General features: G+C 46.8%; 1 protein-coding gene and 1 long non-coding RNA gene across 23 annotated transcripts in view; one reads left to right on the forward strand and one right to left on the reverse strand.

Moving 5' to 3' along the window:
* Positions 1–24,064, reverse strand: part of LOC102164818 (uncharacterized) — a 481,497-nt gene that overhangs the window by 224,482 nt on the left and 232,951 nt on the right. The window lies entirely within an intron of this gene.
* Positions 112–9,013, forward strand: BOD1 (biorientation of chromosomes in cell division 1). Of its 3 annotated transcripts, none has more exons than XM_085002470.1 (4): positions 112–560; positions 4,094–4,301; positions 4,397–7,247; positions 8,219–9,013. In XM_085002470.1, the coding sequence occupies exons 1-2, from the start codon at positions 321–323 to the stop codon at positions 4,220–4,222; spliced, it is 369 nt and encodes a 122-aa protein (XP_084858596.1). In that variant the 5' UTR covers positions 112–320; the 3' UTR covers positions 4,223–4,301; positions 4,397–7,247; positions 8,219–9,013. The 3 variants fall into 3 exon arrangements, with proteins under 3 accessions (XP_084858596.1, XP_084858595.1, XP_003483895.1); XM_085002469.1 differs by having other exon boundaries at positions 4,094–4,218; positions 7,051–7,318; XM_003483847.5 differs by having other exon boundaries at positions 4,094–4,218; positions 7,051–7,247.

Raw genomic sequence — 24,064 nt, forward strand, 5'->3', positions numbered from 1 at the left:
TTGGCCAGCCTTCTGCGTATAAGAAAGCCGGCGCTGACTGCAGGTAAACCTCCCGCCCCACAATGCAAAGGTCAGCGGCGACGTCATCCGAAGAGCGCCCGGAATGGGGAGGGCGATTTCTGCCGCCTTTCCCTCCGCCGCCGCTGCCTCCCAACGTGCCGGCGCCACCCCTCCCGCCGCCGCTCCCACCCTCGCCGCCGCCACCGCCGCCGCCGCCGCCGCCGCCTTCTCTGGCCCCTCTGCCACCTGTACCCGACCCAGGCCCTCTGTCCCTGAGAGGAGGCCGTGTTCGGTCTCCTTCCTGGGCCAGGGGCACAGCCATGGCGGACGGTGGCGGCGGCAGCGGGGGCACCGGTGCGGTGGGCGGCGGCGGCTCGGGCCAGGCCTCGGCGGGGGCGGCGACCGGCGCGACGGGGGCTGGCGGAAGCGGCGGCCCCATCAACCCGGCTTCGCTGCCTCCCGGCGACCCGCAGCTCATCGCTCTCATCGTGGAGCAGCTCAAGAGCCGGGGCTTGTTTGACAGTTTCCGCCGGGACTGCCTGGCCGACGTGGACACCAAGGTAGCTGAGGCGCCTGGGCTAACGGGGGCCGGGTGGGCTGGGCGTGAGGCCATCGGGGTTGCAGCTTCACTTTTCCAAAGCAGAATAAAAGGTACCTTAAAAATCTCAGCAGCGAGGAGACTGCTTGGGGCAGTACAGCAAGCTTTCTGAGGGATGCCCACGTGGATTCAGCTCCCAACCCCATAACAATTCTGTGCGACTTAGGCCAGCTGCTACTCTGAATTTGGGGATGCAATACCGGTTTTCCATCCTAGACCCTGTCTTTCCCAAGATGGGATCCCTTTAAGCCTCTCAGTAACAAATCTCAATATGTTAAGAACAGCGATGAGAGAGCCAAGTGAGTAAGCCTGAATGGTTTGAACGCACAGTCGTCAGCCTATAATAGTTATTTGTACCCTTTCCAGGTCAGTGCAGACTTCAGTATGCATTTAATTAAGGTACATTGTTGTAGACCAACACCTGTGTTTTGGCCTTTATTATTGATTAAAAGGGACTTGGTGCTACTTTAGATCCTAATGGCATAGAGTAACAATGCTGTTTCTCACTTTGCCTTTTTGCCAAGGTTCATGTGTAGTCAGTGAAGTCATGTGTGTTAAGTGTCAGATGTATGATAGTTGCTGAAACGTTCATTTTCTCCCTTTTCAGAAGCTTCTCTTACAAGAGTTATAGGTGTAGATATAGAAGCTCTCTTACTGAATGGGTTCTTCTGGGGAGGTGATTTCTCCTGTTTGAGCCTAGTGTGGAAATATTTTGCCCACCTCACAAAAAAATTGCGGGCTAAAAACTGGGCCTTAAAGATAGGGAAGGACCTAGTCTGTTTACCCATTAAACATTTATTGGCGGGGTTTGTGGATACAGGAAGAAGCAAAGCTTGTATTCTAAAGTAGAAAACTGACACATAGACCGGCTAGTAAAGATAGTAAGTGGTGTATACTGTTAATTCTCCATGATTTAAAAACTCAAGCAGGGAGTTTCATGACTTCATGGGCTCAGCAGTTAACGAACCCAACTAGGATCCAAGAGGATGTGGGTTTGATCCCTGGCCTTGCTCAGTGGATTAAGGATCCAGCAGTGCTGTGAGCCATGGTGTAGGCCGGCAGCTGTAGTTTCAATTCGACCCCTAGCCTGGGAACTTAACCACGCCACAGGTGCGGCCCTAAAGAGGAAAAAAAAGAAAAACAAAAACAAAAACAAAAAAAAACAAAAAAAACCACTCAAGGAGAAGTGCTATCCTTGAAATGAGTTTTTCCTTACTTTAGAGTCCCAGGTACATATTGACAGAGCTTTCACCTTTCCCAGCACTGACTGTTCTCAACTTCCCATTACATGTTGTTCACTCATGTTTCTTATGCCTCATTAGGTTTTGTGTGGCTTAATATGTACATTTTTAAAAATCGTTTCTGAGAATCTGCTGGGAGAGAGGGAATTGGAGCCTTCACCACTTACCACCTCTTTAGATGCTCCTCCCGATAGTCACCAGGTGGTTTTAATTCTTGAACATAGTGTGTTTTCAGGCACATCTTATTGAGTCCTTTGTTGCTTTAATCCCACAGTTCTCCAAGTGTGGTCCTTGGTTTGTCATCGGAGAACTTGTTAAATATACATATTGTTAGGCTGCACCCCAGATTGCTGACATATTTAAGGGAAGGTGCACTGACGATGTCTGTAATTACTTTGCAATGCATCCAAAATATAAGTAAACAGAACAAGTGATAGGTGAAGAAAGAAAGTACAATACAATGTTAGTGGCAGGCACATGAGATCCTTTTGCTTCATGACCTGAAGGAATTGTTCTGTATTGTCAAGGTCTATTAAGGTTTGGTGGTAACATTAGCTGTCTTTTGTCCTTTTCAGTGAACAGTTCCTATCTATAACTGGGTGAGTTCTTTTGAATAGTAGAAAGTATGGTATCAGGATTCATGGTTACAAGTGACAAAGGTAATTCTAACCCCTGTAAGCAAAGGGGAGAATCTGTTGACTCATGGGATCTAAGGAAAAATAGAATGAACACATTACCAGAAAGGTAGGGGCGCTCTGGAACCAGGGATGCTCCACTAGGGCTGCCTTTCAGCTCTGTTCTTTGTAATTCTAACTGCTACTGCAGAGCAGAGTCATCCATTTGGTTGTTGGCATCTCTGGGTTGCCTCTTACAGCTTCTTCCTCTAGAAACAACTCCCAGTTCAAAAAATCCCAGGGAATGTCTGCACATGGGTCAGACTCCCACCCCTGTGACCAGGAGAACATGGTACCCGCTGCCCTACTCTTGTGAAGAGGGGAAGATGGTTACCAGGAAAAAGGAGTTGCTAGGCAGATAGGACATGGGCATCTGTGAATTTTATTCCTCACCATCTCCCTTCCTTCCTCTTTCCAGGTTTAGTGGCGAGTCTTTGTTTGTGAGTCATGGCTTTTAGAAAGAGCCCACTCATGGAGCTGGGGCCTACTGATTCCTTTGTCAATCTCATTTACCTGGCTGTTAGCAAACTTTTTCCACAGTAACACTACAAAAGAACCCAAATCTCGGCGGCTTATAACAAGTATTTGTTCTCAGGCTGATGGAATCACAAGTCAGCTGAATTTCAGTTGTTATGGATAGGCTTGGTGGCTCAGCTGTAGGCAGCCTGGACTAGGGGTCCAAGCTGTGAGTTGGGGTTAGGAGTGTTGTACATGTACCTGTCCTAGGTCCCAGGCTAAAGGGACAGGGGGTGCAGAGGACATACACTCATCAGAAAATCACCAGAGTACAAGCCAAGGCAGACGACACAACCACATTTCGGACATCTTGTCGCTGCGACTCCATCAGCCAGAGCAAATCACACTGCTCAACACAACATCGCTGGGGTGGGAAGGATTCCGGAGTGAAGTATGAAACACCTGGTTTGGAGAAGAGCGGCTGATAGTGCCAGAAGATCTTGGCGCCTCAGAACATGCATTCCTTGTGTTTGCATGGATTCCTTGTGTTTATCAAGTTCCTTTCTGGTATTTGTTCTCCTGATCCCAGTTGGGTCTTGAACATTTGAGACCAGTTAAGTACCTCTCAGGCTCCTTTGGGGACTTGACTTTTGCTTCCTTTCAGCCTTTCCCACTGTCCATAGGCTTTGACTTTGGTCTGCATTCGGGAGTCATGCTGCGGTCTGGGTGGCCCTTCATTTTATGCTGCGGACCTGCCTGGTTAAGCAGGGCAGTTAATACTTGTTTTACAGATGGAAATACCTGAGACTCAGAGGTTGGCTGACTGTTAAGTCCTGAGAGCTCGTAAGCAGCAGAGCTGGGCTAGAGCCCATTTCCTTCAATTTGGAAGGTGTTTTGAAAAGTAAGTAGGGTCAAAAAATCGTGCCCACCCACCATAAAGTAGGCACACATGATGGTCGTTACTTCATGCTCTGCCACGCTGCACGGTGATCATGGACACAGTGGAATTGTTTTTAAGGACTTGAAATTCTGTGTTGCTATGAAAAGCAATGTTCTGAATGACTAATTTCCAAAACTTTGGTTCATGTAAGTCCTGACCTTGCCCCTTCTTTTTACTATTTTAGCCAGCTTACCAAAACCTGAGGCAGAAAGTGGATAATTTTGTGTCAACACACCTGGACAAGCAGGAATGGAATCCTACGATGAACAAAAACCAGTTGCGAAATGGTCTGCGGCAGAGTGTGGTTCAGTAAGTAAGCAGAATTGAGAGCGAAAGGCAGTCATCACAGGCATGGCACACAGGAAGGCCGAGGCAAGTCACTGCTGGTCAAGGTATACGACACACAAGTTGCAGCAGACCCTTCCTTTATTAAAATTAAGACTGAAGTAAGCCAAAAACTCAATTGAAATTCTTTCTTCCTACATAGGCCTCCCATGTGCATCTCTACTGGGAAGGATGTTCCACATGAGGACACATTTCATGCTCTTTGACATTTTCGGTAGAGTCTGAACATACACTGGAGTTCATACCAACATATCAATGTTTGGGTCTTGGGCAAGCGTAGGTGGGTCTTTATTCTCACAAGTCAGCGTACATTATACAAGTTCTCTGAATCCATCTGGCCCCTGTAAAGTGTACTGGCAGCTTCCAGGAAGGCATGGAGTCTTACTAAAGTATGGCCTTCACAGAAGCAAACTGAACCTTAGTTAATGAGGTGCTACTGTCACGGGGCACAGAAGTGGAGGTAGCTGATGTCCTAAGATAAGATTTTTCTAATCTATTCAGAATCCTTTTTTGCTCTTAATATGCTTATGTGCAGACTTTCTTGATCTACTAATTCCTGAAATATCTAAAAGCTTGTGAGGCCTTCTTTAAAACAGAACTATCAAGGAACTGTGTTGAGTGGGGAAAAAAGAAATAGCCAATATCAAAAAGATAACATGGGGCATGATTTCATTTATATAACATTTGTGAACCACTGTAATTATAGAGATGGAGTAGATTAGTGATTCCCGGGGCTTGGGGCTGGGAGGGGGGCGGGTATGAGTGTGCCTAGAAAGAGGTAGCGTGAAGCGGGTGTGGGACAGGTGAGTACCTTAATCGTGGTGGTTACCTGAGGCTACTCATGTTCAAGTTGCACAGAGCTCCCCACACAGAGGCACACGAGTGCAGCTGTCACTGAGACGTAAATGAGGTCAGGATTGTACCTGTGCTGGTTTTTCCCCCTTTTTTGGGAAGTATAATTGACATACAGCATATTGATTTCAGGTATGATTAGTTTGAAACATACCAATTTGATATTTGTATGTATTTTGAAATGATCACCACAGTGAGTCTAGTTAACATTCATCAGCACACAGAGTTAATAGAATTTTTCCTTTTTCCTATGTCCCGGTTTTGATACTGTACTGCAGTTGTACAGAATGCAAACATTAGAGGTGGCTGGGTAAAGAGTACATGGACCTCCCTGTGTATTTCTTTGCAACTGTCTATGACTATATAATTTCAAAATAAAAAGGTTTTAAAAATAGAAAAAGATGTTTATTAGCAATCTGACACTTTCATGATGGTTGGTGAAATCTGAATCTTTTTAAACTAAAATTTGTAAATGCTCTTGGGGCTAGGAAACAAGCAAGCTACCGCAGGAAGCCCAGTACCTTGTCATTCTGAATTCATTATTCAGTGCCTTTCTGTTTCTCTAGGGAGCAGACTAGAGAAGGGGACAGTAGCTGCCACTTACTGAGCAACTATTTCATGGCTGGCATTGGTCCTTATTTGTTGCTAATCCTTAACACAAAAAAATATTTCTTCTTAAGCTTAAGTAACAGAGCAGAGGAAACTTAGCTACATGATATTTGTTCATTTCCTCTTCTGTTTTAGACTCCTAACAAGATTGTTTCCTCCAAACACTCTTAAAATCTCCAGAAGAGGAAGCTATACTCTTGGTACTTTGTTTTCCTTGATCAGGCTTTTCTCCCCCAGAAAAGACCCCTGTGACTCAAACCCTGGCAGCAGGGTAGTGGAGGCAGGAAGCCATTGACTTGTGACTAAGGAGGGGTGGCTCTGCTTCCCCACTGACCCATGTCCTGCTGCTGACCTCACTGGGTGCCACGGCGCTCATCTCTAAGGGCACACGCTGTCTACTGGGCTCTGCCTGGAAGTGCCCCTCTACTCTCATGGCGGCCTGTGTACATGTAGGCCTCCTCTTGCTAAGCTGTCAGTTAGCGCTGGATCTAGGGAGCATTTGATTCACCACTCAACCTAACCAGTCCAGAGCCTGCTTCTCGTTTCTCTTAAGTTATTTCCCTGGCTGTACCCTGACACACCATTTGCCCCATTACTGCAGGACCTACTTTTACCTCAGCAAACGCTTGAATGGCCTAAGAACTCAAGTCTGAAGGAAAGTAGGTAAAACCTGTCTACCACGTTTGTAACAGTATTTGAATATTGTAAGCCTTTAAAAAGAACAGTTTAGTTTGACCTGCAATTAACAGGTCAGTTAACTAAACAATTAACTAGACAAATGAATTTGGACTATTTTTTCCAAACTCTTCAAATGTGATTTGTTTCCTGTAACCATAATCTTCCTCACCACCCACCCTTGGTATTGGAATATAGGCATTTTGACTAATATATGCTCTTCAGAAAGGATTGGGGTTGTATTTTAGCCCTTTAGGAGCTGAGAACCAGTCTGTTTCTAGTCTGTGTACTTGTTTGCTTCCAAGTGGCCTAGTGTGTGTAACAGTGGTCCAGCTGAAGGCATTGTTGAATTGCTGGTGAAGCTGTACACGTTCCTAGCCCTGACTGAGCTGTGCTGCGTAAGCCTAAGAGGCAGTAGGCAGGTTGCTGCTGGAGGCTGCTTCTCCTGCCTTGACTCCTGGGAGGACAGATGTTGGAGGAAGCGGAGTCAGGCGGGAGGCTTTGCTGGTGCCATTGAGGTTTTCAGCCTCCCTGTGCCATCGGTTCTTTCCTACCAAGTCTTTGTTCTTTGTCTTTGGGATAGTTTTGTTCTGTTCTTTTGTACAAGGTTGGGGTGGGAGTGGGGGTTAAATAATGGAACGATCTGTTTGTCTCCTCAAGGTCAGGGATGTTGGAAGCTGGAGTGGACAGAATTATTTCCCAGGTGGTGGATCCCAAACTAAACCACATCTTCAGGCCACAGATAGAACGAGCAATTCATGAGTTCCTGGCAGCCCAGAAAAAAGAAGCTGTGCCAGCACCCCCTCCAGAGCCTGAAAGCCAGGACCCTCCAGCTCCATCCCAGGATGCCTCCTAAGGTCCAGTATCCATCTTTTGTCCAGGAGCATTCACCTCTGGCTTGTAGATATAGAAAATGGATAGAAAAGGGGTAAGCCATTACTGAGGATCATGTTTCTTATCTATTCAAAAAAGTTTTTACTGCAAATGGACTTCATTTTGTCATGAGTTATTTTTTACTAAGAACTAATTAGTAGCATTTTCCTGTGTCAGTGAGTAGTATGATTTTCTGTGTCAACAGAGCTGAACATTTAAGCTATGAATAGATGCTTCATTAGAAACCAGCTGGGATGATTGGTGTGCGGAAGGCAAATTCAGATGAAAATCTTGTTGTTCTGAAATTGCTTACATAAGTCTCTCCCCTGGGCATGAGTTAACTTGGGTTTACAATTTGAATATAAAAAAATCAAGCTGTGCATTCTAAAGCAGCATCCTAAATGGGCTTGGAGTCTGCATTGTGCACTGCTGGGTTGCCTTGTATTTAGTAAGGATTTCAATTTACCACCATCAGTTATCATGGGATTCTTCTGTTGTGAGCACTCTTTTCTTTTTCTTTCTCCCCATTACATTTGAAATGATAAAAATCAGCTGTAGATGTACAACACAATGCTTTTTGCAGGGGTTGGGAGACATTAATAAACATAAGCAGTGATTACTAAGTAAGCAGTGGTTGGTTTCTAGCCATTGTTGGTAACCATTAGGGAGTGCCTTATCCCCTCATTCTACCCTGGGGCTCTTTTTATGAGATTCTTCAAGGTGTCTGTTATTTTTGATAAATAAGATAAGTATCAGTGAGTGAACAAAACAAGAATATCAGGCTCGTGTGTGGCACTCAAGAGAGAAATTCTCTTTGTGCCTATATTAAAGGACCTCAGTTCCATTATGGAGTGTAAAGCATTCATTTCAGTCTTTCTAGTTTAATTTCAATTCCTTTTAGCACATAAACATAACACAAAACTAACATTTTGATATGATTATTTTTTCTTTTTAGAATATGCCTCACACATTTTGGAAGCTCCACTAAATTAGTGGTGAAGACCTGGATTCAGTGACATAAGAGTACGACTTTAGAATGAAGACAGGCCAAGGTCATCACTGACGTCAAGATCCAACCTGGATTGTGGGGCAGTGCCCAGACAGAATAGGGAACGAGTGTAGCAGTAGGAAAGTTGACACGTGTGCCCCCACAGTGTGCTGCCATCTGGCCAGTTTGTCTAAGCTGATGACACCCAGTAGACACTACAGATATATTAAGAAACACTACATCAACCTGGGGTTGTCCTGAAACAAACCTTTATACTTGAACTTGGAGACTGCGTGCAGATTTTAGGGTTTGTGCCTGGGGATAAGCAAACGTTACCAATGAAGGAACGGATCTAGTCCCAAGATGCAATTTCAAAGAATGACAGTAACGGTTAGTCAGGAGTGGGCATTTGACAGTGCTTATTTGATACTGTTTCTCAGAGTTGCAAGTTAGAGTGTATAAGCCTTTAGCATCAAGGAGCTTTGAGACTGCTGCGACCCTCTGGTACGTGACTCTTGTAGCTTCAGTTCCCTTTCCCCGGTAAGCGGTGTCAAAACGCGGACCCTAGAAATCATGGAGAAATGCAGGCTTAGGTGGAAGGAAAAACTTCTGCAGGTGCTCTGTGCAAGGCTTGCTTCTTCCTATCCTGCAAAGGCTAGTGAGTCCTAAGTGTGTGTATTTGATTCTCATGTATGTGTTTTTTAGAAGGTGAATAATCAATAAGTGGCTTAAGTTTTGTAATAAAACCATTTGATACTCTTACTCTGAAGCTTCAAATCATTCTTAGACTCCAGGTGTGCAGGGAAACCTTTTTCCTCGGCCTACGTGCCATTCCTGTGTACAGCACATGACACAATGACATTGAAGGATTGGTAGACACACCTTGGAATGACCATCATGAGTGTGGCCGGAAGTGGGCGAGACCTTCCTCACTTCCCCTGACCATTGCTGATGCTGGTCTTTAGTCGTGGGCAGTCTGCTCTGTCAGTGTTTCTCTCAAACTTGGGAGTTTGCAGAAGTATCACCAGAATCAAAGTGCATATTCTGATTCCGAAGCTCTAGGAGGACCTGAGAGTATTTCTGATAAGTTCCACAGGACCCCCAGCATTTTGCATCCCAAGCTTTAGAGGATAGCAAAACCGACTTCAAACCAAGAGTCTTTGGTTTTTAGTTGAGTCTCCTACTGGATATTGTTAACTCAAATTTTAACCTTAATGTTTAAATGTTCACCTTTCCCATCAACACCCATAATTTAGGGCTGCACTTCCATGGTTAGCAAAAGGTTCGGACAGCATGTATCCTCATTTTAAAGCAAGCCAGCCACATGTTTAGGGCAGGTAGCATTTCCTTCTAAAGGGTGTTCTTCCAGGTGAAAAAGGTTGCTGTCCTTTTTGGTTTGGGATTTAACAGGCAAGTCCTCAGTGCCCAGAAAAGGGCCCCTCCAGTCCTCTTCACTCTACTGATAGGTAAACATGGAATGACCAGTCTTACCAGTCCTATGCTTTGCAAAGAAGCTTCTCAGTCTAGTAGCCCCTCTTCAAGGCCTTCAAGGCGAAGTTCCTTCCCTGGGAAGCCTCTGCTCCAGGAGAGAGGTCTCAGCAGAGCCTCTTTCCGTCAATCCAGCCCCTCTAACACTGACCTCAACCCAGTGACAGAGGGTAGAATAGAGCAACCCAGAGAAGGCCTCATCCTTCTGCCCCCAAACGCCCAAGGGACCATGTTGTATATGCTTTCTGGCAGATAGTTTTTGGTCCATCTCTGTTCTCTTTCCATTACTAGAGAAGCTTGTACCAGTTGATAAGAAACGTCCTGATTTTCACAAAGTGGTAAATACGCCAAGTTACCAAGGAGTTTTGTTCTTCATTTTAGCCACTATTCTATCCACTAAGAGTCACTGTAGACTAGAGATAATTTTTTCAAATGAAATCATCAGATTACAGAAGTAACCAGACCCATCGCTACTGCAGGGACAGAGGACTGTCTTTGACTCTCAGCTGAGCCAGACTGAAATGAAAGTAGTGCCCATGTACCCTGGAGTAAGTGTAGTTAGATCGAGGCCAGGAAAGTGAGACCAGACAAACAACCCAAGGAGAGGCTGGTAAAACGACAGCCAGCTGTGGCCCCAACCATAAGAACCGGTCGCTCACCAAGCCTATCTGCATTCTTGACGGAGTCCTCAGGCTTGGGTATTGGATTAGGCAGGCAGAACCTAGAAAAATCTTGTGTGTTCTGAGGTAAAGAATTTCCCTGAGGAAGATCAGGCCACCAAAAATATCTCACCCCTAAACACTTGGCTATATTCATTCCTAAACAGGAAACTAGTTGCCCTGGACCTCAAAGCTTCTCCCTGGAGTTGGAAAAACCACTGCCATTTGCAAAAGCCTCATGAAGCACAGAACTGACCTCAGTAAGACATCAACAAATATGACCAATCTTTAGAAACCATCAAAGCCTGAGAGTCGCGATCACAGAAGAACCCCACGCTCGCTTTCGTAGTCCACTTCCTTCGCCTGGAGCAGCATCTACAATTGCTGCTGGAGACGGTTGCTCCCAGCATGTCTCCAGGTACCAGTCTAAATGCTCGACTGGTGTTGCCAGACCAAGAGGTCCACCCAGTCATGATGGTTTAACTCTTTTTTTTTTTTTTTTTTTTCTTTTTAGGGCCACACCCGCAGCATATGGAAATTCCCAGGCTAGGCGCCGAATCAGAACTGCAGCTGCCGGCCTACACCACAGCCACAGCAACGCAGAGTCTGCGCCACAACTGCGATCTACACTGCAGCTTATGGCAGCACCAGATCCTTAACCCACTGAGCAAGGCCAGGGATTGAACCTGAGTCTTCATGGATACTGGGTTCAGTCAGGTTCATTACCACTGAGCCACAATGGGAACTCCTCTCTCTTATTTTTTTCCTCCACTTACAGAAGTTTGTGACTCTTAGGTCACATTTTCAGGCACTGTTTTATCCTATTTCTGCCATTTACTCTTAGCTTCTATGTACTCCCAAGGGGCTGTAGAGGTCCATGCATTCTGTGTCACTCACTAGTGCTGTGGACTGAATAAATACTAGCAGGTTCATTACAGCAGGGCTTCTCTGAGCATAATCACCCGACCAGCAGCAGCATCACCCTGGAATTAGATGTGCAGCCCCAACCCCAGACCTATTGATTCAGAGACTTGGAGAGGGGGCCAACAAGCCTTCCAGATGATTCTGACACACACTAAAAATCATTTTCACTTTAGGAAACCTTTTTGGGAAGTCAGCGATGCTGACTGTAATGACAGTTGGATTGTGTTAATGGATAAACATAGTGTCTACATAGTGGATGAAATCAGTGTCTATTCTAATAGCTCCGGAAGGCGAGACTATGATCTCTTTTTTATTTTTTATTTTTATTTTTATTTCTCCTAATCATCTCATTAGTCCGTTGCAAGGACTGTGCATTTGGCCATTTTGGCTTAGAAATGTCTGCGTGTCGTTTACACCTCCTAAGCTTTCAAAAGCTATAAGCCGTCTTCTTAAGATGAGTTTGCTAAGCAACTCAGGATTTTGCCAGGAACCCTGCAGGAAGGCTGCCAGTGGCTACTAAAGATAGAGGAGCGATGTCTGGGGGGACTTAGCAAAGGTCAGGGCCTGGCTGTGCCCAAGGCTGGCACCGAGGTTTGGACTTGAAAATTGCGTCTGGATCAGCACTGGCTGGAGGCCAGGTACTGCCTCCTTGGCTGCCCAAAGGCTGCTGAGGACCGGGTGGGAAGCAGACAGGAAAGCTGGAGCAGACAGGCTTTCTTTGGCGCTGTGTATTGCACCCTGTCCATCACCTTACCCACGGAGGAGCCAAGAGGTCAGCTTTTATGGTCTTGTCACTGGGGATGGGCTCAGGTCCAAGGCCATGTGGTAGTAATTACCCAGCCTCTCAAATTGGTCACACAGCCTGAGACCTAGCTAGCCTTTCTGACTCCAGCCTCCAGGCTCCCATTTGGCCATCATTCTTGAAACACTGCTTTCATCAAGTATCTTCCTCATTCAACAAACCTTTGAAAGGAAGAAGTAAATGAACCAGGTGCTGTCAGGTGGCAGACATTATTTTATGCACAATTTCATGCGGTTCTCATGACCCTGTTAGGTAAGATCTACCCTCCCTTTTAAGGACGGATAAGGAAGGCAAAACTCAGGTGGAGCATTTACCCATCATGCAACTCTTAAGTAGGGAAGGAAGTCTGCAGCCAAGCCTCTCAGCAGTCAAAGCCCATAACTCCCCATCCCCCGCTTTGCTCCTTGGCCTCCCTATTATAAGAACCAGTTCAAGCTTGTCAGTCCTCTGGGGTCCACCCTTCATTCCAAAACGAAGGTAGGCCCAAATCAAATCAACCTGTACTTGACCTCGTACATCTCATCGCCCGCCCTTAGCTCTGGCCAGCCTTTGCTCCCCCTTCCCCTGCTCAAGGGTATGTCCCAGGGCAGTTTGCAAACTGGCAGGCTGCCCTGCTGTGCCCTCCACCTGTGTTCTGTCGGCTAAGGAGTTCTGACAGCTGTCTGTTGCTTTGTTTTCAATTAATTAGCACTTTTTTTAAAAGGGGAGATTTCTGTATAGAACGATATTGCTGGCTCCTAAAGGAAAACGGCAAAGTTTGGAAACACTTTTGTATTCCCACTGGATAACCACCAGGGCCAGTACGATAGCATCTCACCATTCCTGACAACATGCGGGACATGCAAATGCCACTGTCTGGCTTCACCCATTTCCATCGCCCTGCTGGGTCCCGAGGACATTTGAATTGGAAATACTTGCCCTAGAGGATCCTTGTCTTATGGTTACTTGACATAATTCAAAAGCATCTCTTTAGCTAGAGGACCAAATTCTAGACTTTAATTTTCCATAAGAGACTACATTTTTAAGCTACGTGAGTTGAGCTCTAGAATCTTAAAGATGGGAAGGGAGCCTGAGGGTCCCTCACATCCCCATCTGGGTGTCCAGACAGAACAGGCTGAGGACACATGAGAGTGACAGGATGTCTACACATGGAGAGATGGGTTCGAGGTGCAAGGAAGAAGCAGACCGAGAAATCAGTACCCAGTTTCTCAGAAGCCTCTCAGAGGTGCCCCGCATGGCAGCGTCCCCAAGCCAAGACCAGAAGCACTTTGTCTGTGTCACTAATCAGTGTAGGGAGCTTAAAGTTTTGTTAATGAGAGTGATCTGCCTGAAAACAGATCCTCCAAAAGGAACTCAGTCATCAGAGAGGGCCCCTCTTTGGTAACTTGATTGACTGATCCAGCTATTTATTTCTCTTACCTTTTATTTTGCCACACCCACAGCATTCAGAAGTTCCCAGGCCAGGGATGGAACCTGCGCCACAGCAGTGACCCAAGCCACAGCAGCGACAATACCAGATGCTTAGCTCACTAAAGCCACTAGGGAAATCCTATCTTACTTATTTAAAGAAATAATGCTTGCATGTGGGAAGACAATCCAAGGGTACAAATAGCTTTAACGGGAGGTGCCCCCCGGTGTCCCTCCAGTGTACCAGATAGCCTTGCTGTCACCTGGTCTACACTGACCCCCTCCAGAGATGGTCTGCGCATATGTAAGCATATGAGTTTTCATATCTGTCTTTAGCTGGGCCACACTCCACCTCTCTGTCCAAGGAAGAAGTTCCTAGAAAGGGGAAGATAGCGGCTCCGGGCCTTGAGTGGTCAGCAAGTCTTGGAGTTGCAGTTATGGAGTCAGTGATGCCTGATGATCAGAAAAGAGGAGGTAGCCTGTTTTGAGTTCTTCCTACGTGTTGCCCACTACAGCCACTACATGAAGGGCTTCCCCACAGGGTCTCTGCTCTGTGAAGACAGGGCCCTTATTCCCAGTAACAAAGAGGCAAGCACTGGCCTGAGATCATTCAGTGACAAGTGGCAGAGCTAAGAAGCTCTTCATTTCCAAAGCCTTGCTTGTTTCCCCTCCAATTTCTTTTTTTTTTTCCGATTTTTTTTTAGGGCCACACCCACAGCATATGGAGGTTCCCAGACTAGGAGTGGAAACGGAGCTGTAGCTGTCAGCCTCTGCCACAACCACAGCAACGTGGGATCCGAGCTGCGTCTGTGACCTACACCACAGCTCATGGCAATGCTGGATCCTTAACCCACTGAGCAAGGCCAGGGATTGAACCTGTGTCCTCATGGATGCCAGTCAGATTTGTCTCCCCTGAGCCACGACAGGAACTGCCCCCTGCAATCTCTTTTATGTGGGAAAATACACATACCCTAAAATCGACCATCTCAACTATTTTTTAGGTGCACTCATATTGTTATGCAAACATCACCACCATCCATCCCCCGAACTCTTTTCATCCTGTAAAGCTGGAACTCTACACCCACTAAACAATAACTCCCCACTCCCCCTGCCCCCAGCCTCTGGCAACCATGGGTCTACTTTCTGATTCTACAAATCTGACTACTCTAGGAACCTCATATAAGTGGAATCATACACTATGTGTCTTTTTGTGACTGGATTATTTTACTTAGCTAATGTCCTCAAATTCATTCATGTTGCAGGATGTGGCAGAATTTCCGTCCTTTTTAAGCCTAAATAATATGTCACAGCACATACACAGCATAATTTGCAAAGCCTGGCTTTAATCATAGCACTGAACAAAGATGCTCGACTCTTACTAGATGGTCAATAACTTTTAAAAACTTTTTCTTTTTCCTTTGAAATGATTCCAAACTTACCGAAAAGTTGCAAGAACAGTACAAATAGCCCTTTTTCCAGAGCCATTTGAAAGCAGTTGTTGACCCGATGCCCCACCTGCCCTCAAGCTTTTGAACATGAAATTCCTACAAATAAAGACAGTGTCCCGCAAAACCACAATAAGAGCATCAGGAAATTAACAGCACTACCTCACTACCATCAATCTGCACAACTTCGGTCTTACCGGTTGTTCCTTCTCACCCTTCACAGCAAAAGGATTCAGTTCAGAATCACACTCCGTATTTAGTCGTCACGTCTCTTTGGATTCCCTCCATCTGGAATAGTTCTCTGGTAAGAACATAGGCTAGATCTTTTGTAGAAGAGCCCTTCCATTGGGTTTGTCTGACGATTCTTCATGGTTAGACTCAGACTGTGCATCTTTGGCAGGAATATCATGGAAGGGATGCTTCCAAGGTTTGCGGTGTAGATCTCTCCCTTCGCTGAGGATATTCGCCTTGATCACTTGATTATACACGTACCTGCTGTTTTGTCCCTTCGTCATTAAATAATATCTCATGGAAGGTTCTTTAAGTCTTTGTAAACATTCTGCTCTTCATCAAGCGTTCACATCTATTGATGTTTCTCTGTTGAACTAAGTATCACTATGATGAGGACCAAGTGGTAATTTTCTCATTCTATCATTCCTTCTACATTTATTCATTGGCATCCTACTGTAATGAAAACTTTCTTTTGTGCCCATTTATTTATTCTCTTATTTATCTCTATCCGTGTAGACTCACGGATTCTTATTTAATCAACGTGATCTATAATTCAGTGTTAGAGTTCTTTCTTTTGATGCTTGAATTATCCCACGGTTGGCCAGTGGGTGGCCCTTCATGCTGGCTTTTGCATCTGTGTGACGTTTCTCCATCTCTCTTTAAGCACTTCCTTCCTTTCTGGCTCAGGGAGATGTCCCAGGTTCATCTTGTACCTTCCCTGGCCCCACACTGGCATCTGCCATTTTTCCAAGGAGTCTTGACTCCTTTGGCTGGTATTTAAAAATCAAATCTGGATGCTAGACATGCCACTGCACCCAAGCTCTCTAAAGATTCATTCTAGTTTCCTTCCATCCTTTACCTGCAATTATTTTTCTGCCACTCTCCCATTACCCTCAACACATTGACATTGGGTCAGTGCCACGAATCAGAACCCATCTCCCATCACTGTCACCACCTCAAGCCCCCACAGAAACCCCTCACCCTGTTCGGGCTCTGACACTGCACTCTGATCTTCTGCCCTGGCTCTTCCATCTCCATGCTCGCCCCACCTGGTGGTTCCATGACTATTTGCCAACCTTTGACCTGACCCCAGTCCAAGATCCTAGGGTATGAGGAACCAGTCAGGGGGTGGTGACAATGAAGAGATGAAATAACTGGAGCAGTGAGTCAAATCCACACTTTGTGGCAGCCTCTACCTGGTGGAGCAGGAGGCTCGGTGGACTTCAGGCTTGTCCACGAGAGGAAACAGTAAGGTCACCTCCCAGATGGTGGGGGATCAGCAGAAAGAGGCTTCGGGGTCAAGCTTGCTCTTTTTTTTTTTTTGTCTTTTTGTCTTTAGTTGTTGTTGTTGTTGTTGTTGCTATTTCTTGGGCCGCTCTCGCGGCATATGGAGGTTCCCAAGGTAGGGGTCGAATCGGAGCTGTAGCCACCGGCCTACGCCAGAGGCACAGCAACGCAGGATCCGAGCCGCGTCTGCAACCTACACCACAGCTCACGGCAACGCCGGATCGTTAACCCACTGAGCAAGGGCAGGGACCGAACCCGCAACCTCATGGTTCCTAGTCGGATTCGTTAACCACTGCGCCACGACGGGAACTCCAAGCTTGCTCTTTTGTTCCTTTGTTCCCTCTGTCTCATCATCCTCACCCTGCCCCCATCCGTCTTTTGGGTCCTCTGGCTGTGGCTCAGTGTCAGCCACCCAGGTGGCAGGCTACCGGTCTTTCTGATGCCTGCCCAGGGCTTATTCCTCATCACCAAGTCAGACCACCTGGAACATACCCAGGGGGTCCTCTGGCTGTGGCTCAGTGTCAGCCACCCAGGTGGCAGGCTACCGGTCTTTCTGATGCCTGCCCAGGGCTTATTCCTCATCACCAAGTCAGACCGCCTGGAACATACCCACCAAATTTGGCAAAAGTCCATAAACTATGGAAACTAACAGAAACTTATTTCTATTCTATAAGCTAGTAATAAGCTAAGATTTTACTGGCTTCTACTCCAAGCATAAATCTCTCCATAAACACTTGGCAAGGGTGGATGAAAATACAGAGAGTATTATTGGATGGAATCGCCATAAAAGGAGTATTGTGTTACATCATTCCACTTTTCCTCATTAAGTCTATCCTGGGAGCATCTTGTGGTTTGCACTTCTAAAATGAATCCCCATGTGACCTGGAGACCCAGGACCACTTCTCTCCTTGGTCCAGCCTCCCGTCTCTGTACAAGTCCCTGAGGGGATTTTTGCAGAGTTGATGCTGCTAAAGTGGTCGTTTATTATCAGCTGAGCCTCTGGTGCCAGACCCTGATGCAGAACTCCAGGGAGACAAGCTGGACCGCACAGGGGGCTGTGTTCATGCCAGCCAGTTCTCAGAGGGCGTGGCCTTGAACCAAAGCCAACTTTAAGAAGGTACTTCTGGGAAAAAAAAAAAAAAAAAGAGCAAAGAAAAGGGTGTTCCCATTGTGGCTCAGTGGGTTAAAAACCCGACTAGTATCCACAAGGATGCAGGTCCAATCCTTGGCCTCCCTCAGTGGGTGAAAGGATTCAGCATTGCTGTGAGCTGTGGTGTAGGTCACAGATGCGGCTCAGGTCTGACACTGCTGTGGCTGTGGCATGTGCCTGCAGCTGCATCCCTGATTCGACCCCTAGCCTGGGAACTTCCATAGGCCACGGGTGCGGCCCTAAAAAGGGAAAAAAAAAAAAAAAGAAAAAGAATTGGAAACAGGAGGTGCATGGTTCCCAGAGGTTGCCTTGGGGATAGCTGTCAGCTTGTGGTTGATCCATTCATGAGGAGTGACACCGCCACACCCTCGAGGGACAGGCTCACTTCACTCAACGGCTGCTTCTGTTAGGGGGCCCCTTACTTGTTCTGCGGACTCTGAGATGCGGCATTCTGCTCACGGCCAGGCTATGCAGGGACAGAAAAGGGATAGGGCAGAAATAAAAGAGGAATAGGAATAGCATCTTGAGAGGAACCTCAGAAACATGCATGCCCCTTACCTCACCCCTTTACATCATTTATCAAGTGACATGGTGCCTGTAAAACTCTGGTCTGTGCAGGGCATATAGGACGTGCTCATTAAATAGCGTTATTGCTCACAATAGCAAGGGAAGCAGCAGGCATTGGCCTTGCCAAGGATTCTTTTTTTTTTATTTTTAGGGCTGCACCCAGGGCATATGGAAGTTCACAAATCGAACACGAGCTATAGCTGTTGGCCTGCGCCACAGCCACAGCAACCTAGGATCCGAGCCGCACCTGCGACCTACACCACAGTTCACGGCAAAGCTGGATTCTTAACCCGCTGAACGAGGCCAGGGATGGAACCTGCATCCTCATGGATACTAGTTGGGTTCATAACCACTGAGCCACAATGGGAACTCCTGCCAGTGATTCATTTGACTATCAAAACACCCCAGGGTGCAGCGCAGCCTTTATGCCCCCCGTTTTACAGAAACGGAAGCCCAGGACTCAGCCCAGCAGAGAGGAGAGCTGGGGGACAGGAGGGTCCCCAGCAGGGAGGAGGGGGTGCAGGAGGCAGGATGCAGCAGCGACAGGTCTGGGCTCTGGAGTGTAACCCACCTGGGTGAGTGTCTTGCATGGACCCCTCGGGAGCCAGGTGGCCTGAGGCAAGTCCTCTGATCCGTGAAAAGTCTCCATCAGAAGAGAGCTTCAGGGCTCGCCCGCAAGGTTCCTTCTCACAATTTGGAGGACATGGGGGATGTGTCCCAGATCGGTCACTCCTACCTGTGGGACTGCTGGCAAATGACTGGTTCTCTATGAACATCGGTCTCCTCATCTCTGTAGAAATTCTTTGAATAGAAACTACTGGTAATAACTTTACCCGGTGAGGCACAATAACCAAGCTGGAGATACCCCAGACCTCTGGCTTCAGAGGCTCAAATCCCAGCTCGCCTAAAAAGTAGCTGAGCAGCCTTGGACAAGTTTCTCAGCCTCTCTGTTCCCTGATCCACGTGGAGTAATCTACGGAGCTAATGCGTGTGAAGCCCCGCGTACTGTCAGGTATGTTGTGGGACTTACACAACAGTAGTTATTATTCCCGCCTGTCTCTTTCACTCTCAGCCTGAACCAGATCCTGGTCTGACCTTGACTTCTTTCTCACCCTGCTTTTGCTCCCAGTTTTCCAGCTGAGTGTGGCCTGAAAGCTGTTTTTATGGGTTGGTCTCATCAGCGCCCTCCCCATAAACAGGCAGAGGTGGTGTAAGCAAACAAGCGCTCCCTGCTGGCCCTGGAGGCCACCAGCCTCGAAGGAGGTCACTGGGAGGGTGGCAGCTGGTTTAATGGCAATAACAACTAAACCCAGGGATTGGACCAGCCACGAAAGACCCTTGGCCAGGCAGGGTAGCAAGTGGGGTGCTGAAGCCAGACAGCATCCAGGCTGTGTCACCAGCTTCTGTCTCGCCCCTTCAGCTGGGCTTGGCATCACCCCACCCCTCCCCAGAGACAATTTCTGCCTCTCGGTGCCCTGGCTGGTCTCGCCCCCAGGAGTGACCACCACAGCAGCCTTGACAAAAGTCTACTCCCCAGGTCTCTCACATACAGCACCTCATGAATACCCTCGCTGTCCAATATAATTGCTGTCACCACAGACAAAGAGACTGAGTCTTAGTAAAATGACCAGCCCCAAATCATAGAGCTGGAGAGATGACCGCAATCTGAGCGCAAGTCTGGCCCCCAACCCCAGCTTTCACCCTGCTCCTCACTCTGGAAAATCACTTCTGCCTGCCCTGGAGTCAACCCTCGGAGCCGCTCAGGCTCTGCTTACCCTTCTTTTGCCAGCACCCAGCACGCGCCAACACACCCCATGAGACAAGCATGTCTGCTGAAGGGCCCTACAAATGGATATAGAAATGAGAATCCGAGTGGAAGCGTTTCTCTGAGGGAGAAGGTCCCAGATCAGAACCGCACGCACTGTTTTGCAAGCTTTCATTCACTGCATCCTCAAAACCGCCCGGTCGGGTCGGTGGTCTGATTCTCATTTGGCAACTGAAGGAACGGAGACTAGAGGTTAAGCAAGGGGCCCAAGGACCACAGCCGTTTTCCTTTTTGTCTTTTTCGGGCCGAACCCATGGCATATGGAAGTTCCCAGGCTAGGGGGTTGACCAAAAAACAAAAGAGCCGAACAAACATAGACAAAACAAAACGGGAGTTCCCGCTGTGGCCCAGTGGGTTAAGAATCTGATGGCATCGGAGGCCTGGGTTCAATCCCTGGCCTGGCACAGTGGGTTAAAGGATCCATCATTGCCACAGCTGCAGCACAGGTCGCAGCTGTGATTCGGATTCAACCTGACCTAGGAGCTTCCATATGTCGTGGGTGCAGCCATTCAAAAAAAGAAAAAGACTCACAGATAGAAAACAAACTAATGATTACCAGTGGGGAGAGGGCGGTGGGGCGGGGGCAAGACAGGTGTAGGGAATTAAGAGTACAAACTACTAAGTATAAAACAGATAAGACACAGGGATGCGATGTACAGCAAGGAATGTACAGTATTTTAAAATAAATTATATAGAGTATAATCTACAAAAATATTGAATCACTATGTTGTACACCCGAAACTAATATAATATCATAAGTCAACTATACTTCAATTAAAAAAAATGATATGGCCATTTTGAAAGACAATTTGGTGGTTTCTTACAAAACTAAAGACACTCTCCCCATACGATCCAGCAATCGTGTTCCTTGGTATTTGCCCAGAGTTAAAAACTATGTCCACAAAAAACCTGCATACAATATTTTATAGCACCTTTATCTGTAATGGCCCAAACTTGGAAGCAACCAAGATGTCCTTCGGTAGGTGAATGAATAAACTGTGGTCCACCCAGACAGCGGAATAGCATTCAGGGCTGAAAAGAAAGCCGCAAAAAGACATGGAAGAGGTTTAAATGCATGTTACTAAGGGAAAGAAGCCAATCTGCAAAGGCTGAATACTGTAGGATTCCAACTAGATGACATTCCGGAAAGGCAAAACTATGGAGACAGTGAAGAGATCAGAGGTTGCCAGGGGTTGGGCAGGGGGAACACAGAGAATTTTTAGGGCAGTGAAAATACTGTGTATGACACTAGAATAAAGGATATGTGTCATTATATTTTCATCTGAACCCAGAGAATGTAAAACACCAACAGTGAATCCTGTGATAAACTGTGGACCGTGAGTAATTGTGATGTGTCAATGTAGGTCCACCCTTGGTCTGGAAAAAAAAAAAAAAAAAAAAAAGTACCACTCTGGTGAGTGATGGAGAGAATGAGAGCGCCTGTGAACATGTGGGGATAGAGGGTCTACTGGAAATCTCTATCCCTTCCTCTCCAATTTTGCTATGAACCTAATACTGCTCCTGAAAAAAAGAAGGAAAGCAGTGGAAATGTGGAATCGCTTTGTTTTTTAAGCATCATGAGCTGGCGCTCTGGGTCAGAGGAGGAAATGTCTTCTTTATCACGTACTCTCTTGATCGTTTGCAATCCGCTCTCTTCAGGTACTTTGCAGACATCCCTTCAAGCCATCGCATCTGCAGTTAGAAACTGAGGGCCAGAGAGGCTCCAGGGAACTGTTCCAAGCCCAACGGCAAGTGAGCGGTGGCTCCAGGATTCCAATCCAGCTTTAACCACCGCCTAGCACCACTCCGCTGGTCTCTCTGGAAGAGGCTGGGAAGCCCACAGCAAGCATTTTGGGAGCTGAAAGCCCATTTCAAATAGCTGCTGGGAGATCCTGCTGTATAGCACAGGGAACTATATCTAAGCACTTGTGCTGGAACAGCACGGAGAATAAGGTGAAAAAAAAATGTATATAAATGTATATAACTAACTGGTCACTTTGCTATACAGCAGAAATTGACAGAACACTGTAAATCAACTATAATTAAAAATTTAAGTTGTTCCCACTGTGGTGCAGCAGAAATGAATCCAACTAGTATCCATGAGGATTTGGGTGCGATCCCTGGCCTCGCTCAGCAGGTTGGGGATCTGAAGTTACCGTGAGCTGTGGAGTAGACTCAGCTCAGATCTGGCGTTGCTGTGGTTGTGGCCTAGCTGGCAGCTGCAGCTCAAATTCGACCCCTAGCCTGGGAACTTCCATATGTCGTGAGTGTGGCCCTAAAAAGCAAAAAAAGAAAGAAAAATTAAAAACAAAACAAAAAAAACCCACAAATAGCTTCCGGGGGGGCAATGCCTTAACTAGAGATATCTTCTCAATTTAGGATTCAGGAATGCAGACATCTCAGTCAGCCCTGAACCTGACCGCAGCCAGCCATTGGAGAATATTTTCTTGTCCTGCTGCAAAGGATCCATGCACAGGGCACGTGATCTCGCCAGAAACTTGCAGCTCAGGCCTGGGAGTCTGCCCTCAAGGACTGAGCAAGCCAAAATCCATGTCTCCTTCGGCCTGGGTGCTGGTGTGTGGGCGGAGGGCCCGGCCCAGACAGCTCAGCGCCAGGAAGCGTGATGTGGCTGACGAACCTCAGGCCTTAGATGACACCATGACCTTGGCCGGGCTCTCACTTGACTCCTTGAAACACTCACAGCAAATGAGCTCTGTAATGAAAAGCGCCTATAATGGCCAGACAAACGCTGGCCGCTGCAGGATTTTAACAGATGACCTGGTCTCTGTGGTAAAAATAACCTTTGCTTTGGTTAGCAAGATCTTGTTTTTTTCCAAATTGTTTCTGCCTTTGATGACACAGCCTAACCCAGGAGAGCCCTTCCTGTCATCACAGAGTGGAAAAATTCTTGGTGGCATTCTCCCAGAGCTGAGACCCGTTCAGGAGTCCCAGGGGCCCCATCTCCCCTGACCAGGTGCTTCTGGGCCATTGGTAGGAGAGCCTGTCACTTCAGGGGCTCTGGACACACACCTCAGTGCTGGTCACTCATTCAAAGAGAGGAGGAAGAGAGATGCTCTGGGAACAGATGATTTTGCTGCGGTTTTCTAACTGACCTTTTTTCTTTTTCTTTTTCTAAACAATCTTCTCAGGGTAGGAGAAAGAAAACCTTTCCACTACTATTTGGAAAACTGATGGGTATATTAGGTCAAGATTCTGGTGGGCATGTCAGCCAGCATGACTGCTACAGCTGAGATGGCCCAGGGTACATGCTTCTTTTTCTCTTTCTTCCCTCTTTCTTTCTTTCTTTCTTTCTTTCTTTCTTTCTTTCTTTCTTTCTTTCTTTCTTTCTTTCTTTCTTTCTTTCTTTCTTTCTTTCTTTCTTTCTTTCTTTCTTTCTTTCTTTCTTTCTTCTTTCTTTCCTTTCTTTCTTTCTTCCTTCCTTCCTTCCTTTTCCTTTTGCTTCTTTTTCTCTTTCTCCCTTTTCTTTCTTCCCTTTTCTTTCTTTCTTTCCTTCCCTCCTTCCCTCCCTCCTTCCCTCCTTCCTTCCTTCCTTCCTTTCTTTTCCTTTCCTTTTCTTTCTTTCTTCCTTCCTTTCTCTCTCTTTCTCTCTCTCTTCCTTCCTTCCTTTCTCTCTCTTTCTTTGGGCTGTGCCCTCAGCATGCAGAAGTTCTGGGGCCAGGGATGGAACCTGCGCCATAGCAATGAACCGAGCCACAGCAATGACAATGCTGATCCTTTAACCTCCAGGCCACCAGGGAACTCCCAAGGGCTACATAATTGATGTCGCTTGTCTTCCCTCAAGGAGGGGCAGTATAGCTCCCCTCTCTGTAAGTGTGGGATGCATGCAGTAACTTCCTCCACAGAGGACAGACGTATGCAAACAGGGAAAAGGTCACTTGACAGTGGAGAAACCTGACAGATGTTGCCTCAACCAGATGTCAAGGTCAACATCAGCATAAGTCATACCGACCTAAGTCATATCATGGCAGGTTCCCTTGACACAAGGTGACGTGCACGGCACTTTACCT

Source organism: Sus scrofa, chromosome 16, assembly GCF_054392235.1.
Source record: "Sus scrofa isolate SSC_HxYL_T2T_F1_AM1 chromosome 16, Sscrofa_HxYL_maternal_Yorkshire_Landrace_v2.0, whole genome shotgun sequence".
Lineage (NCBI taxonomy): Eukaryota > Metazoa > Chordata > Mammalia > Artiodactyla > Suidae > Sus > Sus scrofa.

Coding starts and splice junctions, on each gene's coding strand:
- BOD1 (XM_085002469.1), top strand. CDS start 321: ATGGCGGACGGTGGCGGCGGCAGCGGGGGCACCGGTGCGGTGGGCGGC. Junction 561..4,093: donor TGGCCGACGTGGACACCAAG/GTAGCTGAGGCG, acceptor TTACTATTTTAG/CCAGCTTACCAAAACCTGAG. Junction 4,219..7,050: donor CTGCGGCAGAGTGTGGTTCA/GTAAGTAAGCAG, acceptor TGTCTCCTCAAG/GTCAGGGATGTTGGAAGCTG.